The sequence below is a fragment of the Schistocerca americana genome, chromosome 5 (assembly GCF_021461395.2).
Source record: "Schistocerca americana isolate TAMUIC-IGC-003095 chromosome 5, iqSchAmer2.1, whole genome shotgun sequence".
NCBI lineage: Eukaryota > Metazoa > Arthropoda > Insecta > Orthoptera > Acrididae > Schistocerca > Schistocerca americana.
The window spans coordinates 435,465,198-435,484,383 of record NC_060123.1 but is presented as its reverse complement, the minus strand read 5'-3'; the positions used below and the strand labels follow the sequence as shown (position 1 = coordinate 435,484,383).

Here is a 19,186-nt window from a genome sequence, read left to right as displayed (position 1 = left end):
AATATAATTTTGCAGATCATTAGGAAGGGTCTTCCTTTTTGAACTTAGTGCATTATCTTTTATTACATGCAGGAGTCAAATAATATCAGGGAAATCAAGTGCTTCCTGCTCAAAGGAACCATTCTGGCGTTTTCTTAAAGCGAATTAGGAAAACGACAGAGAAGCTGACTGGCTGGGCGACCGTTTCCAGTGCGATGCCACCGAAGCGAGCTGAGTGTCTTACCAGCGCACCACACTTCGCCTGGTGTTAGACGTTGCCCACAAAAGGATGGAACGAAATGACACAAATCGTCTTGGGAAAAACTTTCACAGAAACGTGCGCAGCGGACAAAAAATTAGTCACTCCTGGTACACTTGGCGCTAATAGAGTGCTACACCGTCTCTAGCTTCAATAATGACCTTAGCTGGTGGGGAAGACAGTCCATACACTGATGGGCCTAAACACTGTGACCACATGCTTCGTAGCATGTTGGTCCACTTTTGTAATGCAATACGCCAGCTATCCTGCAGGCCATGGATTCGATACACCCCTGGAAGGTTTCCAAAGAAACGTGACACCAGCTTACGCAGTTCCCGTAATTTGCAAGAAGATTCAGTTTCTGCTTTTTGGATTTAAGCTAACTCTCTGCAGAATGCGTTATTTACATGGGCATTCCCTCTCTTGTGTTAACACAAACCACAAACCTTCAAGACCGTACAACAATAAGCAGTCATTTCTAACAACTGTCAGAACTCTCACACTGTGTAGGGGTCGCCCAGTCCCTAACTGGACACCACTACTATTTCGTCGGATGAAGGCCGGTGAACCAGTGTGACATCGTCGAACGCAGTAAAACAAGGTTAAATATTATTTCCTTTATTCTCAGAACATATCTTGCAGCCTTGTCCTCTGTGGTCGCTGGTGGCTTCGTAAGCCAGAGTGGCATTTGCTGAATACGGAGACAAACTCGGGACTGCTGAAGCTCGCTGCATCAGCCCCGAGCGCAGGCCGGTGACACGGAGGGTGGCGGGTTGCCTATCTGTTGGCACTTCCCGTCGGCTGGTTGGCTACATATGAGGAAGTGACCAAGGCGCGTGTCTTCTGGCTCACACGCCGTCCTTATACGCCTCTGTCACTGCCTGTGTTGTCCAGATGCACCGTGATGTCAGATGGCGAGATGCCATGTTGAATACTTATCCTGGCACACCGGTTCGGTAGACCGTCTAACCCGATGATGCTAAATTTTCAGAGCAGTTGGTGCCCCGAGTGGGAACCGTGTTGGTAGACTCATAGCCTACCCATCACTGGCGGCTTCAGTACTGGATGCTGTTTCATAGTCATCTGTGACTATCAATCAGTGGTCAGCTCATCAGGCAGCAAGAGTATGACCAATACTGGAACAAACTCAAACAAGAGGTTACGATATAATAATTAGAGACTCGAGTCCCAACAACATGAACGGCATCAACTCGACTGGTCGACAGACTGTAGGCTAGCAGAGTGGAGTATTTATGACGCTGAGGAGTGGTTTTACTGTACATCATCATTTGTATGGCCGAATTGGACTCGCTCATTACATCAGCAGTCTTGGTTTTTGCTATATTGGCCTAATCAATTTGTTTCAGTATCATAACTGCTTCGTCAAATCCCTGGTTGGCGTTCTTGCGTCCTACCTAATACTCCATACATAAAGTTAGGAGAGTAACAGAGGCAGGTTCGTCAGCAAATGTCTTACTCTCTACCGCTGAGCTTGCTCGCACTCACACACGGAAGTGTTGATGTCGCACTCTTACACGGAAGTGTTGATGTCGCACTCTCGGTGATCAACTAACCGTGTCGAACTGTTTACGCCTAGTGGCCGTCTCGTGTTGATACATCCATGTCCGCAGCTCGTGGTCGTGCGGTAGCGTTCTCGCTTCCTGCGCCCGGGTTCCCGGGTTCGATTCCCGGCGGGGTCAGGGATTTTCTCTGCCTCGTGATGACTAGGTGTTGTGTGATGTCCTTAGGTTAGTTAGGTTTAAGTAGTTCTAAGTTCTAGGGGACTGATGACCATAGATGTTAAGTCCCATAGTGCTCAGAGCCATTTAAACCATTTTTTTTACATCCATGTGCTTGAGCGAGGCCGGGCTGTAGGGACTTCGAAAAATTTTCTCTCTCCTTTTCCTTTCTATCTTAATGCATGACAGTTGAGATGGAAGTGGCAAGAAACACAATGTGATTCACCAGGTCTGCCAAATCACCTTCATTTCCTAGAGGTAGCTTTCTGAGCTGAGGATATTGTGTGTTAATTCCTTATACATATATCGATTTTTTTCAGCAGTTAAATCTGCAAAATACTTAAGCCAAAGAGGTGTAACTGATATACACTGTTTCCAAGTATTTTGATAAGATAGAGGTTAATGTGTTACAAGAAAAATGAGCATAACAGATGAAACTGACGTCATTTTCCACCATGGCACCCACGGCTTAGCAGTGAACACTTTGACATCTTTTATAACAAAAATGTTTCACTCTACAGCAGAATTTCGGCTGTTTAGAAACTTCCCGGCAGATTAAAACTTTGCACCGGGTGAGGATCTGTGCAAAACGTATGCAGGAGAACTCTGTGAGGTTTGGGAGGTAGAAGATGTAGCGGCGGAAGTAGAGCTGTGAGGGCGGCTCGAGGGTCGTGGCTGGGTGGCTCAGTCGGTTGAATGTATATACACAAAAGGCAAAGTTTCCGGGTTCGAATTCCGGTTGGGCAAATTCTTAATCTGCCAGGAAGTTTCAAGTCTTAGTTGCTCTGTCCTACGCAACACAATTTTTTTGTAACGCCTCTCATTGAGCTTTGCTGAACCTTTCTGAGATGATAACAAACTTTTTCTTTGGGTCATCTGTCTTCTTAGTGGTTTTATTCGGCATTCCTCCTATGCTAATTTCTGCTCTCTTCGTCTCAGTGTAGCACTTGCACGCAACGTCCACAATTATTTTTTGGAAATGCTCCATTTACCGTCTTCTGCTACAGTTTTCATCCTTTACGGCTCCTCAACTACTCATCACTAATCCTACAGCTCTACACGAATCTTCCCTGTTGTTGTTGTTGTTGTTGTTGTGGTCTTCAGTCCAGAGACTGGTTTGACGCAGCTCTCCATGCTACTCTATCCTATGCAAGCTTCTGCATCTCCCAGTACATTCTGCAACCTACAGCCTTCTGAATCTGCTCTGTGTTCATTTCTTGGTCTCCCTCTTCCCTGTATCTTCCATTAATTTACGTGATAACACCAAAATGGTCGAAATTTGCTGATTATGTTAGACATATACCCTTTTGACTAGACCGAGCGAGGTGGTGCAGTGGTTAGCACACTGGACTCGCATGCGTCAGGACGATGGTTCAAACCGGCGTTCAGCCATCCTGATATAGGTTTTCCGTGATTTCCCTAAATCCCTTCAGGCAACTGGCGGGATGGCTCCTTGGAAAGTGCACGGCCGACTTCCTTTCCCATTCTTCCCTAATCCGATGGGACCGATGACCTTGCTGTATGATCCTCTCCCCAAAACAAACCAACCAACTTATCAACTTTTGACTAATAAGTAAAGCCCAATAAAGACTAACTCCAGACTGGAAAAGGAAAATGCCGAAAGTGCGAAATGACAAAACGTAAGGAAACATGGAAAAAACATGACAGATTCACATTACAAACCATAATTTTTAACGTCTGACTTCCGTTTGCAAAAGTGTAATAAGTTAAGAATTTAAAAATATATAGAAATGTAGCTGTAGGTAAAAACGTAAGTGCCACGCTTCCCTACCAAGGAAGCACTTCTTTTTGATCCGCAACAGAGAATACAGTACTGACGTTACTGGCGCAGCGGGAAGTAAAATTCCCTGTATTTCACTTCAAGAAAATCGACTCTGGCTAATAGGTCCTTCTTTCTTTTCAGCACTCAATTTGTTGGCCAATAGAAAACGAGAAATATTTCCTGGGATGGAAGGTCATGCACTTTTGGATCCCAAAATTACACGATATTTCGTTTTATTTCATTATTCTGCACAATACGCACTTAAATTCTAATGATTTTAACTTTCTGAGCAACAGCTGCCCCTTTGTTACCTGACGGCTTTCTTTGAATTCTCAGCTCATTAATTTTCTTTATATTTCTAACCTTGGCTTTTCTTTCCATAACAAAGCACTGAACACAAAAGATTGACGTCGAAAATGAGTAAAATGTACTATTGCTTGCTGCTTGTAGGAAATCGAGCGAGAACAGGTTATAACATGCTTACCATCGAGATCAGACACGATCGGCACTTTTCAGCGTTCCTCACGTCACGAACTAAGAAACTTACATACTACTAAATTCAGTGGAAATATTTTGAAATACAACGAGGCTTCTCTGGTATTTCTAACCAGTGACAAGTTATTAGCTATGGCTCATTCAGCGGTTTCCAGGAAACAAACGGAAATACTCTTTTTTGGCACTTTCAGCGTTTCCCAGTTCCAGTCTTCAACTGACGTCATGCAAGTACGTTTACAGAGGCTGTGGGCCCCAGATGTAAGGAATTATAAACAGCAACGCAGTTACTGAAGAGCGAAAATGCAGCAAGAAGCGGCTGAGAGCTGTGTTTGCGAGATCGGTTGTACGCGTCTGTTAGCCCCGGCCGGGTCGGTTTACCCGTCTCGCTGCTAGTTGTTTCTTGTGGCTGGCGTGCTGCCACGGCGCGACTGCTGCCCCCTGGGGATAGGCAACCCGCACTGCACCAAGGCCTGCCGCAGTGCATCTCCGCAGTCCTACGGCCTAAGCAGCCACTAGCTCTCCTAAGACACAGTCAACTTTCTGACCCGTGCGCCATTAGTTCGCAGCTCTAGTGCTGTTAACGCACACGCTGTCATGTACACTATTCTTCATCCGCACGCTTATTCCCACCGTTCTACCTTCACCTGCGCATGACCTGCATCTTCTTCTGTCGACACTCTCTGTTCACAGTTCTGTAATTTTTTACGGCCGCCTCATAGCTCTTGGCCAGACTCTATTTATATTACTCGCAAAAATGTCTGGCCTGATGGTCTTCTGGTGAGGTTGTAGCGGTAACACTGACCACGTTAAACGGCTATCGATGCTAACGTTAAACCTCTGTGAGGGATTTTTGAGAAAGTTGCGACCTTCAGATAACCTAATGGGAACAGAAAAATCAAACTGCGATTCGTTCCCGAAACACTCCAGCAGATTATAACCAACAGTAAAGAGGTGGGTCAGGAACAGACGTTCTCCCAGCACAAAAGCAAATTGGTACTGGTTGGTCATTCTGAGCTCATTAGCCAGAATCATCGGGAATCTCTACCATCTTTAATATCAACTTCTCTCTCTCTGCAAAGGGTCTAGGAGTAAAAATACCTAAAATTCTAAATTGGATTGAGCACGTAACTGCAATGTACAAGAAGGATTCATTATCTCTCCATTCCCTACAAAAATATAAATAGCTCTTCCCTCTTGACCTGAAAAGGGAAGTTGTACTAACACTTACACTTCCAGTTATTGGTTGTAGCTATGTTATCCTGCAAGGAATTTCTTAGGGAAGCTGACATTGCCTGGAACTGATTATGAACGCGTATTATCGATACATCTGTAACGTTCGACTCTTTGGTCATGTTTCTGCATCGTACGCGCTGCTGACCTCGCTGCGTGCAGACAAGCGCAGAGATTTCCATACCTTCTGTCTTCTCTACCGTCGTGTCAACGTACACTGTCCCTCAATCTCTTCTCGACCTGAAGGCTCTTATGTGAACATCACGGCAGAAACACCCGTTCCGATCAGAGCAAAATGATTTCCATCTCACTCACCGTTCATCCGCTTTCTCGAAGTCCTTGTCAGCAGTAGGAAGCCGACTTATGAATCACCTCCTGCATTACTTTAGAGACCTGAATAACGTCTCCAGTTTCAGAAGACAATTGTTGACATATCTACTAAAGCAACAATAATTACTACCATTGTCCCTGTATGCACTCGTTTTCGCTGTACATCCTTTTTCCCGACCATATCTTCCTCATTTCACAATATTCTTAGCTGATGCAATCTCCTAAAAATTCCTTTCCCCAGAACTCATTATATCAGAAAACATGTGTTCTGTAGATCTATAAACTCTTTTTATATCTGCCACTACCATTATTATTATTATTATTATTATTATTATTATTATTATTATTATTATTATTATTATGTACTAAATAGTTCTTTTTCCTTGGAAATGCTTTTTTGCTATTGCCATTCTGCAGTTTATACTAATATCGGGTCAGACATCCTTTTGCATGGCGTAGTGCTGCAGCTCAGCGTGGTATGGCCTCAACAAGTCGTTGGAAATTTTAAAAAACTGAACTCCTCCCGAACAGGCCATGAAGGCCAAACGGTACCGACAGGCCACCGCGTCATCCTCCGCCCATAGGCGTCACTGGATGCGGACATGGAGGGGAATGAGGTGAGAACACCGCTCTCCCTGCCGTATGTCAGTTTCCGAGACCGGAGCCGCTACTTCTCAATCAAGTAGGTCCTCAGTTTGCCTCACAAGGGCTGAGTGCATCCCGCTTGCCAATAGCGCTCGGCAGACCGGATGGTCACCCATCCAGGTGCTAGCCCAGCCCGACAGCGCTCAACTTCGGTGATCTGACGGGAACCGATGTTACCACTGTGGCAAGGCCGTTGGCAGTCGTTGGAAATCCCCCGCAGAAATATTGAGCCAAGCACCTCTATAGCAGTCCATAATTGAGAAGGTGTTATCGGTGCAGGATTATGTGCACGAACTGACCTCTCGATTACGTCCTATAAATTTTGGATGTCGAATTGTCCAGAATGTTCTTCAAACCAATCACAAACAATTATCGTGGCCCAGTGATATGGCACATTGTAATCCACAAAAATTCCATCGCTTTTTGGGAAAGTGAAGTCCATGAATGGCGGCAGATGCTCTCCAAGCAGCCGAGCATAACCACTTCCAGTCAATGACCCACATAAACGCAGCCAACACAATTAAGGAGCCTCCAGCAGCATGCACAGTGCCCTGTTGACAACCTCGGTCCAGGATTTCGCGGGTGTGCGCCACACTCGAACCCTACCATCAGCCGGCCGAAGTGGCCGTGCGGTTCTAGGCGCTGCAGTCTGGAACCGCGAGACCGCTACGGTCGCAGGTTCGAATCCTGCCTCGGACATGGATGTGTGTGTTGTCCTTAGGTTAGTTAGGTTTAAGTAGTTCTAAGTTCTAGGGGACTAATGACCTGAGAAGTTGAGTCCCATAGTGCTCAGAGCAATTTGAACCCTACCATCTGCTCTTATCAACTGAAATCGGGACTCATCTGACCAGTCCACGTCCAACTGATATGGTAATGAGCCAAGTAGAGGCGCTGCAGACGACGTCGTGATGTTAGCAAAAGGACTTGCCTCGGTCGTCTGCTGCCATAGCCCATTTTACACCAAATTTCGCCGCACTCTCCTAAGGGATGCGTTCGTCTTAGGTCCCACATTGATCTCTGCGGTTTTTTCACGCAGTGTTGCTTGTCAGTTAGCACTGACAACGCTACGCAAATGCCGCTGCTCTCGGTCGTTAAACGAAGGCCGTCGACCACTGTGTTATCAGTGGTGATAGGTAAGGCCTGAAATTTATTATTCTCGGCACACTCTGGACAATGTGTATCTTGAAATACTGAATTCCCTAACGAGTTCCGGAATGGAATGTCCCGTGCGCCTAGCTCCAACTACCTTCCCGTGTTCAAAGTCTGTTTACTCCCGTCGTGCGGCCGTATTCACGTCGGAATTATAGTTCCTCCAACGCACTGTCATTCTATACCTTACATACTCAATACTACAGTGATGTGACGTGTGCATATCGCTAAGACTTTTATCACCTCAGTTTGTATCCTCTCTATTTCGGCCATCATCAGTTATTTTGCTGCCCAAATAAAAAACCCATCTAATAATATCATGTACTTAGACTACATCCCATTACCCTTGTTCTACTATTATTGATCTTCCTCTTTCAGTCTGTTTTCAAGACACTCCATTCCGTCCATTTGCTTTTCGAACTCCTTAGCCATCTCTGACAGCTCTTCTGACAGCTCTCATCGCATACCTTAAAGTTTTTATTTCTTCTCGCTCACTTTTAATTTCTTTCGAAATTTCCCCTTCAAAGCTTCTTCATTGTACAGATTGAATAACACTGCGGATAGGCTATATCCCCGTCTCTCTCCTTTATCAATTATAACTTACCTCTCATGTCCTACGACTCTGCAATCTCGTTTCTGTACAATTTGTAAATAACTTTTCGCCCCCTGTACAACATCCCTACAAACTTCAAAATTTTAAACAAGTTATCAAGCCCACATCATCAAAAGCTTTCCCTAAGTCTACAAAAGCTATAATTGTAGGTTTCCCTTTCTTCAATCTATCTCCTAAGATAAGTCGTAGGATCAGTATCTTTCTACGTTTCTTCCCCAAGGTTGGGCTCTAGCAATTTTTCCATTCTTCTGTAAATTATCCTTGTCAATATTTTGCAACCACTACTTATTAACTTATCGTTCGGTAATATTCACACCTGTCAGCACCTGATTTTTTTGGAATTGTAACTATTGCAACGGGACCAGAACCTGCTTTCTTTGGAATTTGATTCTTCTTTAAGTCTGAGGGTATTTCGCCTGTCTCATACATCTTGCAGACCAGATGGAAGAGTTTTGTCATGGCTGGCTCTCCCAAGACTATCACTAGTCTGACGGAATGCCAGACCCCCATCACATTTAAATCACGTTTGTCTTAACTATCTGAATAATTTATTATACCTCATCACACATTTCTACAATTTCTTCATCATTTGCTGAGCTAGCTGGCATATGAGCTTATACTACTGTGGTGGGCATTGGCTTTGCGTCAAACTTGACTACAATGGTTCGACTTAAGTCTTACAGCGCTCTGTCAGATTCTTTTCGAGTATCACATCTCCTATCCCACCTTCATCTACTCTTCTTCCATTTTTGTAACATTACCTTCAAGTTAATTTCCCTTGTATAGACCCTCTGTATAATCCATCCATCTTTCAAATTTACCTTCTTTGCTTAGGAGTAATTTTCCGCCTGAGCTCTTGATATTCATGTAGCCGCTTCTCTTTCCTCCAAAGACCTCTTTAAAGTTCCTGTTGGCGGCGTCTATCTTTCCCCTAGTGAAATATGCTTCTAAACCCTTACATTTGTCCTCGTGCTATTTTCACTTCCTGTCAGTCTCAGTTTTAGACGTTCCTTTTCGCCCGCTTTATTTGCTGCGTTTTTATACACTGGAGCGCCAAAGCAACTGGTATAGGCATGCGTGTTCAAATACTGAGGTAAGTAAACAGGCAGAATTCGGCGCTGACGTCGGCAACGCCTATGTAAGACAACAAGTGTCGGCGCAGCTGTTAGATCGGTTACTGTTAGTACAATGTCAGGCTATAAAGATTGAAGTGAGTTTGAACGTTGTGTTATAGTCGGCACACAAGCAGTGGCACACAGCATCTCCGAGGTAGTGATGAAGCAGGGATTTCCCGCACGACCATTTCACTAGTGTACCGTGAATATCAGGAATCCGGTAAAACATCAAATGTACGACATCTCTACGGCCGGAAGAAGATCCTGCAAGACGGGACCAACGACGACTGAAGAGAATCGTTCACCGTGACGAGCTCTGATTTCACTTATTTTATCTTGGTGATCGTTCCTCCCTATGTAGGTCGGTGTCAACAAAATGTTTTCGCATTCGGAGGAGAATTTAATTAATGAATTCAATATCACTTGTGTTGTCCAAGGATTTCTACGAGGCCTTGTCTGTTTTGCCTATTTGAGCCTTTACTATTTCATCTCTCAAAGCTGCTCATTTGTCCTCTGCTGTATTTCTTTCCTCTTTCATTCTTTTCCCCCAGTCACATTCACCTACAATTTTTCAACCTCTTCGTTTTCCCTGCCATCGAATTCCATTTCCCCAGCACATTTACATTTCTATTTCCCTTAACTATCTGAATAATTTCTTATATCTTATCATTGTACATTTCTTCCACATCTTCATCATTTGCGGATCTAACTGGCACATGAACTTATAGCACTGCGGTTGGCGTTGGCTTTGCGTCTGACTAAGATAATACGTTCACTATGCTGTTCATCGTAGTTTACCCTCATTGCTATTTATTCATTATTAAACGCTCTCCTGCACTACCCCTATTTGACTTTGTATTTAAAACCCTGTATTCATCTGACTAGAAGTCCTCCTAATGCTACTATATCTAACTTCCATCTGTCTACTTCCCTTTTTAAATTTTCTAACCTAGCTGCGCGATTAAGGAATCTTTAACATTCCATACTCCCATTCTTAGAACGCCAGTTTTGTTTCTCTTGATGATGATATCCTTCCGGAGATCTGAACGAGGGACTATTTTACCTCTGGAATATTTTGCCCAAGAGGGTGCCATAATCATTTAAGCACACAGTAGAGCTGCATGCCCCTGGGAACAATTACGGCTGTAGTTCCTTTTCCCTTGCTTTCAGCTGTTCGCAGCACCGTCGCAGAAAAACTGTTTTGATTGATGTTACAAGGCCAGATCAGTCAATTGGCCAAGCTGCTGCCCCTCTTCAGGAATCACACGTTTGTCTGGTCTCTCAACAGATGCCCCTTCGTTGTGGTTGCACCTGCGGTACGACTGTCCGTATCACTGAGGCATGCAAGCCATCCCACCAATGCCAAGGTCCTCGGTTCATGGAGGAGAATTTCCTACCATCGACTAAAGCTACAATAGGAACGGCGAATTTTGCTACAGTGTAAATTTTACTATTGGCTGTTTCTATTGTCGAATTTTCTAAGAAAAGTGATAACGAATTAGTAGCTGTAAGCATCATTATTCAACATAAAACCATGAATTTCGATTTCACCAATCCCTTTTGTTACGCCCCTTCTCAGTTTTTACTTTTATAGACATGCAGTACTTAGCTGTTGACCGGTGATACGGGGGCATCTGGTTGATGGCACTATCGACTTCGCTTAGAGCTCAAATTGTATGTGAACGCAGGTGTGTTATCAGCAGTGCTTCATGCGAGAGCGATTTGCTCCCCTCATTGTCCATCGGTGGAGTCATTGTGCTGGGAGTCGATGGCCGGAGCTTGCTTCCTCCGCTCCGCGCATAACGTCATAATTCGCTCTTCTTCTTGTGAACAGACTGTACCTAGGTCTGTGGGGATATGCGATTCCCCGCCTAGCGCTGTCAACACTATAAATATCACATAAGCATTATTACGCTTCTTAAGTAGCTAAACCTTCCTTGCACAGTTGTCAAAAGATTAGATCCTTCATATAAACCAAAATAGCTCTTCTTCTTTCAGAAAAAATGACTTAATTACTTGTTTTGTACAATATACTCACAACTTAGCTCCATGAATTAAATTCCATTTTTAACAATGGCGCTGTTGATTCTCCTCGATACCAATGATTCAGCGCGGAGGTTTGCATACACTTTGTCTATTCAAGGTATTCCAGTTTCTGCTGGTTAATGAGCAAGGAAACGAGATTTAAACAGAAACTTACATGGTAGGACATTCGAAAGACTCCAGATTATTTCGCAGTTTTGGAGATTTTTTTTGGGGAGGGGGGGGGGGGGGAGAGGAGGCGAGTGACAAAAACCTTTGGGAAATTTCTGGGGAAGAAACTTTCGCTACTGGAGAAATTGGGTAAATATTTTACCTGCCTATTGTTACTATTTTAATTCAAACAACACATGTTTTTATAGATATTCTCTCTCTCTCTCTCTCTCTCTCTCTCTCTCTCTCTCTCTCTCTCTCTTCAAATCGCAGTGGTTAGACACTGGACTCGCATTCGGGAGGACGACGGTTCAATCCCGCGTCCGGCCATCCTGATTAAGGTTTTCCGTGATTTCCCTAAATCATCCCAGGCAAATGCCGGGATGGTTCCTCTGAAAGGGCACGGCCGACTTCCTTCCCTAATCCGATGAGACCGATGACCACGCTGTCTGGTCTCCTTCCCCAAACAACCAACCAACCATCTCTTCAAATCGATTGATTCACTTTCCTTTTTGTCATCTCTGATGTTGCAAGGTATCGATACAGTAGAAGTGTCGCACATTTCGGTGTGAGGACATGTTCAAGCCTTGCCAGCCGAAGCTGACAGTCCTTGCAATGTGTGATACAAAAGTTTTACTTCTCCCCTACGGAGTCGAAGAGAGACGTGTTTTTATGTGATTTACACTTTTGTAGGAGTAAAAAGTAGTAAGCAGTGATTTCGGCCGCCGTTTGACAAGTAGTTGCGATTTCTCCAAAATGAAGCATAACAATGAAGAGGTTTTGTTGTTGCGCGTTGGGTACATTTCTGCCTCTTCTCTTGCATTCAACAAATAAATTATTTATTACGAACACAAAAGTAAAAAATTTGAGGGTTTGAATGTGCGTTTTGAAGTGGTTGTTTTGTGTGCGTTTTGATTGTTGTTGCATCTCCGCGTTTTTTAATTGTTACGCTATACTAACTGAAAGTGAGGAAGGAAGTATCTGTTACCTAAACTAATTATTACGCGAAGATAAGTCTGCATTGATAGCCGAACTCCATTTCCCGACAAGTTTCTTAATTTCTACAGTTGCGAGATACTTTATTTGATCCAAACTAAAGTTTTAATCTTATCTAAAGTAAAGCTAAAAGTTGCAAATAAATGATTTTCCTCTGATTTTTTAGAATAAATACAATAATGGCGAAATGACGCCGTAAAAACAATGCCCGGTACCGTTATGGTACCTATTTATTGAGTGAGGTCTGTGAGTACTTAGTAGAGTAATGAAATATGTAAGGTTGGATTTGGTTGCCAGTTTGTGCTTTTCTTTACGTTGAGTTGGCTCTGTGGGCTTTGGGGATGATTTGTGTGCCAGTGCTGAAGTAATCGGCTTATACTCGTTTTAGTGGAATTACGCGAAGATGCCGGTCTGCATTGATAAACGCGGAGATGCAACAACAATCAAACACTCTACAATATTCCTTGCTTTGCTAGAACAAGTTTAAGACATTTTCTAAACACATAAAAATCACATTAATATTGAAATTGCAGAAATAAGCATTCTAACAATGCTAAACGATCAATTATCTATATTTTGTTAATTAGGCTAGAGATTTAATTCCTACCATTTACAGATTATGAGAACCAAGTATATTATTCTTTTAACTCAATAAATTCCATATATTAATTTCCTGAATCTGATTTTGATTGTTTATGGCACAAAGGGTATCGTAACTGCTATTGTTTTGTATTGCTATTATTCTTCTAAAAGCCTTTTTCAAATTATCGAAAAGTAATTGAATTTATTTATAGTTGGAGATATAAGAGTATTGATCTAGTAATACATATGTAGGGGGCGCTAAAGTTATGGTAGGAAAGCATAATACATTCTTCAATTTGGAAGAAACTCTGACTCATCTTACTGTTGTCTACTGTGTGTCAAACTCATTGCATCTTGTCGCAGAAAATGCTTGTAAATTATTATCTTTGCATTTACAATACATCGTTAAAGACGTTCAGATCTGGCTTGCATGCAGTACCAAGCTGAAACATCGAATATTCAGTGCTGCATGACGCATTGATCGGAAAGAAACTCTTGTGACAACTACTATGTGAGTCAGCACAAGAAAGGAGAGAGAACTTGCGATGGCCGGTCGCCAAGAATCCAAGATCATCTGTGCAAATCACTTGAAGAGTAATGGAACTCTTATCCATAAAAAGAAAATAGAGTTCACTTAACTTCTCTTTAGTACTATATGAAACATGAGATGTCACAATTCTTTCGCAATTATCAACTTTATTCAGATACATGGGGAAAGGACAGATTTCTGAAAGATTTGTAGAGTTTAGTGATGTTAGCAGTGATAGATTGACAGAGGCCACAGCTAAGGTTGCAGTAGACCATCCTGAAGAATGAATTCAAAAAATAAGTTGGTCACGCAGATGTACGATAGGGCAGCCGTCACAGGGGGACATTCAAATGGTGTCAAACAAAAAGTAGAGAAGCAATCCCACATGTCATATATATTTGTATGAACACTTACAAATCGAATTTGATTTTATCACAGGCAGTATTGTGTGCGAGTGTAAGTAGAGTGGTTTTTTTTGCTAATATTAGTGGTATTGTGACATTTTTGTACGTTCCTCAAAAGTTATTGGATACAACAGCGAAGAAGAGATTTCCAAAACTTGCACCAACAAGATTAAGGGGCTTGGTAAAAACTGTGGAAGATCATGGAGTCGAACTTGAAGATTTTGGAGAATTACAAAACTTGGACACAAATGCTATTAATGAAAGACATGAATTTCTCATGATGTTACAAGATTTTCAATTTAACTTCCTTTTGTGAGGCCGGCCGCTGGTGGCCGAGTGGTTCTGGCGCTACAATCTGGAACCGCGCGACCGCTGCGGTGGCAGGTTCGAATCCTGCCTCGGGCATGGATGTGTGTGTTGTCCTTAGGTTAGTTAGGTTTAAGTAGTTCTAAGCTCTAGGGGACTTATGACCTCAGCAGTTGAGTCCCATAGTGCTCAGAGCCATTTGAACCTTTTGTGAGTGTTTGAAGAACTGCTTTCACTGACAGATGTTACTTTTAACGTTGTGCTGTCAAAATCCTTAGGCATTACATATTGTAGGAAAAAAGTGGCAGACTTGAAAGAAAACCTGCCCACTAAGAGATACAGTGACGTTGAGAAAATGTGGTGTGTTTTGAAAGCATATGTGATATTCCAAGGAAGAGATGAAGGGAAACATTCACTGAAATGTCTGTAAAGAACGAGCACAGGAGGATGCACTTTGAGATATTATAATCATGTAGTTAAACGTCAGATACGATTCACTGCCTGATTTAAAGTTTTAAAGAAAATTAGCATGATGCACATTGTTCATATTACAGTGTGAAATAATTTCTACTCAGTAGACACTAGGTGATGTTTCTTCCATTTCCCATTTTTAGAAACATCTGTTAGAATTGAAGGAGCCATTTTGTGAAGGACATCTTCAGTCTTTTGTATATCCTTCCATTGGAGTACTCCGGCTTACTGCTAACTGCAGTCCTTCCAATTCTCAGTGGGTTCAAGTCACTTATTTAAATATTCAGCTGCAACTTGATAAAATGTGTGGCCACTACTGTCCAAATTTGGAATCTCTGGTAATATACCCTCATTTTCCAGGTTACCAAGAATTGATGTGACAGGTAACGTAATGAAAAACCCTCACCCTTGCAAACTAAATTAGCTTTTAAATTATTTAACACAGAAATTACTTCAAAAGCTGTAATTTTTTCACCCACTACTCTTTGAACTGTAGCGTGAAAAGTTGAGGCTTGGTTGTGAAGATAGTCTAGCCAAGCTGCTGGTAAAGGATTTTCAAAAAATAACGTGATGGCGAGTGAACGTTTATTTTAAAATTCAAAATATGATTTTAGAGGCACAATCATAGTCAGAAGACGTTTGACTGCAGAGAGTAAAGCAAGTCACCTTGTTTCATTATAGCCTAAATTTTTTTGTACTACTGGTCTACAAATTTACAAAATTATCTAAAATTTTCAACCCTTACAGTATACACATAGAAACAAAAATATATTTTAGAAACATTGCCTTTAATATCAGTAGGAAGGACATCAGCAGCCATCTGGATAGTATTGCAGATTAAATGAGCAGAACATCCAACCCTTAAGTAAGTTATGACCTAAATTTCCTTTCAGTTTTGGGAAGACATTGTTAGTGACCTTTCTAGATACACTTCCAAAATAGTATTTCACATTTTCTGCACAAAGGATAATGTTTTTGTTTTTTTTAGGTTATATTTTTCAGACACAAAATGTAGCAATGATTTTTTAAGTTTTTCCAGGCAAAGACATAAGATTCAATATTTTAACTTGAATCCGTTCAGTAGAATGAAATTATGTAACAAGCAATGGAAATATTTTTATGTCCTTATGGTTTGATGCATCTGTCATTATTGAAATAAAATTAACTTTTGGTAAATTAGATTCAGGTTGAGAAATTGCAAATTCGTTTAAAAGTTTTAATAGACATGCCTTGGTTTTGATAAGGCCACAAGTAAATTTTGGTTCAAAGGGACATTGAATAAATTTAGCAGTACAGTCCATTGATTTGAAAGATTGGTTGTGTCAGCAGAATGGTAAGTGACTCCTTCAACAGCTTCTAATTTCATATCTTAAGCAACAAAATTTTAACTTTTAAAACAATTACTTGGTGCAATGCTAGAGGAAGCATTTGCATGCACCATTCTGTATGTTTTTCACTGGTTATGTGTTGTGATGTATCCAGTCTCCCTCCATGGCTTATAACGAAAGAAGATGCACGCTTATTGCATCGAACATTTGAATCATTAATTGCTTTTTAATAATTGGGTATACTTTTTGTAGGCCACTATTAAAAAACACTTCTTTTTCAGCAGTAGTGTGTTATTAATTTCAAGTGTTTTAGCACTTGCAGTTTACAAAAGTTCACTGTATTTTATTATGTCATGAATGCAGAACACAGTACTGTCTTTTACCAAAGTTACAACTGTAATGAATTTCAATTGTAATGAATTTCTTTTGAGTCACACTGAAGCATATGTGTTTACAGTTTTTGTTATAGTTAGCAGCACTTGCATCAAAACATGAGTGATAACTGTTTGTTACTCAATTACCAACACAGTTCAGTTGTCATTCACAACTGTACAGTGTACTTTTCCAAGCAAAGTTTCCACTTGGTTTCAGGTGTGTATGATTAGTAGACCCATAATATAAAAAGTACATTGCTTTGTCAGTTGTTAGTACCTTTAAATTTTTCATGAAACTGATGCAAAACAGGGCATTTTGAATTGACAACATTTTATGCCGATATAAGTCATTGCCACAGGAAAAGGGACATTTTGGCATCTGCTTTAACTTTTTAAAAAGAAAGAAAAAGGGGGGAGGGCTCTGTCCCTGCTAATGCAGGACATCTGTTCACCTCCTAATGCTGTAACTATTCCACTTCTTCACTTGGAACTCTTTATCATTTCCTGTTCTTTATAATAAAGCATGAAACATGAAATGACAGTCCTGTGATTTGTGTAAATTTTTTGCAAATGTAAGTGACAGACGTAAGTACTATACATAAAAGTTTAGTGATGGTGTTATTGCAGGTTCCCGATTCACAGTGTCCAGTTCTGAGACCTCACCACAGCCAACCATGTAACAGTGAGGAGTGCCCCATCTGGAACTCTGGACCATGGTCTGAGGTACATTCTATGAACAGCGTGCCATAGAACTTACATTGCTTTTTTATTGTTGCCATCTTTTTTGTCACTTTTTTATGTTTAGTCACAGAAGCACAGTAAGTTAAAGCTAACAGATACAATTTTTTTTGTAATTTATTAATGAAGAAGAGAATTTTGGTAGAATAGTAGCTTTATAACTACATTCTATGTATATTGCATGCCTTGTCATTGAAACACACTTTTGAATTACCTGCATTCTTCTATGTCCATTCCAGTGCTGTGGACAATGATGTCCATTTACTCTATAATGTGGCAAACTGATCAAGCGACCAATTAATTGTTTTTTATTTGTTTCCATTTGATTATATTTTGTACAAGGTGTGTACTTGTAATATAGGACATGTCAACTTAATATAATGCCTTAAAATATTTAATATACGTATTACAATGTACAACATCAAATTAGAAAATGTAATAGTAATGTTTCATACATTTTTTCACAACTTATATTTAGGTCTTCAAGTTATTTGCACACTCTTTAACTCTGATGACTACAGGAAGGACATAACAAAAACATTTGAAGCATGCAGTATATTTGGGTGATGACAATACAATATACATGTTATAAAAACATCCCTTCGTATTTACACATTAGGACTACTACTCTACACTATCAAATTATTTTTCTATTGAATAATCCTTAAGATGTTTGTGAAATGTCTTTCACTCTCTGTTGTCCTGTAGACTCCTAGGAAAACACTTTGCCAACTGTACATTTGAATATCAAGGCTCTTTTTCAACAGCTGTCGGCCTGTGTGGTATACTTCTCAGCTGACCTTCATTTCTTGTGTCTTATAAATGAACATATGCATTTTCTCCTAGCAGTGTGTTGCCTTTGACTGATGAAATTATTGTTTTACAGGCTATAAGTACATAGAAATGTCAATATTTTTAGATTATGGAAGGCAGTTGTACATTTACATTCATACTCCACAAACCACTGGAGTGCATGACAGGGGCTTCTCTCCATTGCATCAGTTTAGGGCTTCTCCCCTTTCCATTCACATATGGAGCACAGGAAGAATGACTGTTTAAATGCCTCTGTGTGCACTGTAATTAATCTGATCCTATCCTCACAGGCCCTACGGGATTGATACATAGGTGGTTGTAGTATGTTCCTACACTCATGATTTAAAGCCAGTTCTTCAAACTCTGTAAATGTGCTTTCTCAGGATGGTTTTTGTTTATCTTCAGGTGTCCACTAGTTCAGTTTCTTCACAATCTCTGTGAGACTCTCCCATTTGTCAAACAAACCTATGACCGTGTGAGCTGCCTTTCTCTGCATGCATTCAGTATCCTGTTAGCTCTATTTGGTATTGGTCTCACGCACTTGAGCCATATACTAGGATTGGTCACATTAGTGATTTGTAAGCAATGTCCTTGTAGGCCATTTGCATTTCCCTAGTATTCTACCACTAACAGGAAGTCAGCCACCTGCTTTACCTATGGATGAGCCTGTGTAGAGGCATAGTGTGTTCTCACAATAACAAATGGCTCTGTGATTGCTGGTAGTAGTACAGTGTGTGCTGCAAAATCAGCTGTATGGTGAGAATTGTGTGAGATGGAAGTAATTCATGTCGAGCAGTATGCATACATCAAAATTGCCTTTTTCTGAAGGAGAAATATGAGAGAATGTCACAGTAAATTGGTGGAAGCCCATGGGAATAATGCCCTCCAATACTGAACAGTAGGATGATGGTTGGGAAAGTTTCAACAATAATGTGTGGCAACCAGTGATCAGCAACATTTGTGACACCTTGTCAGAGTGTGGACCAGTTTGGCAAGATGTTGTCGTTGAGCAGCTTCTGAAGAAAGACAGACAATGGATGCTACTGGAGTTAGAGAGGCAAGTGGCATCAAGAAACATGCAATCCATAGGATGCATTGGACAGAGCCGCTGCTGC

The 19,186-nt window shown here is 41.3% G+C and overlaps 1 protein-coding gene and 1 pseudogene across 1 annotated transcript in view; one reads left to right on the top strand and one right to left on the bottom strand.

The window, feature by feature from the left end:
• Window positions 1–19,186, top strand: part of LOC124615735 (protein madd-4-like) — a 325,617-nt gene that overhangs the window by 17,555 nt on the left and 288,876 nt on the right. Inside the window, exon 5 of the mRNA XM_047143810.1 lies at window positions 17,148–17,243. Coding sequence (XP_046999766.1) covers window positions 17,148–17,243 — 96 coding nt within the window. The remainder of the gene's footprint in view (window positions 1–17,147; window positions 17,244–19,186) is intronic.
• On the bottom strand, window positions 6,541–6,658 carry LOC124616810 (annotated as a pseudogene).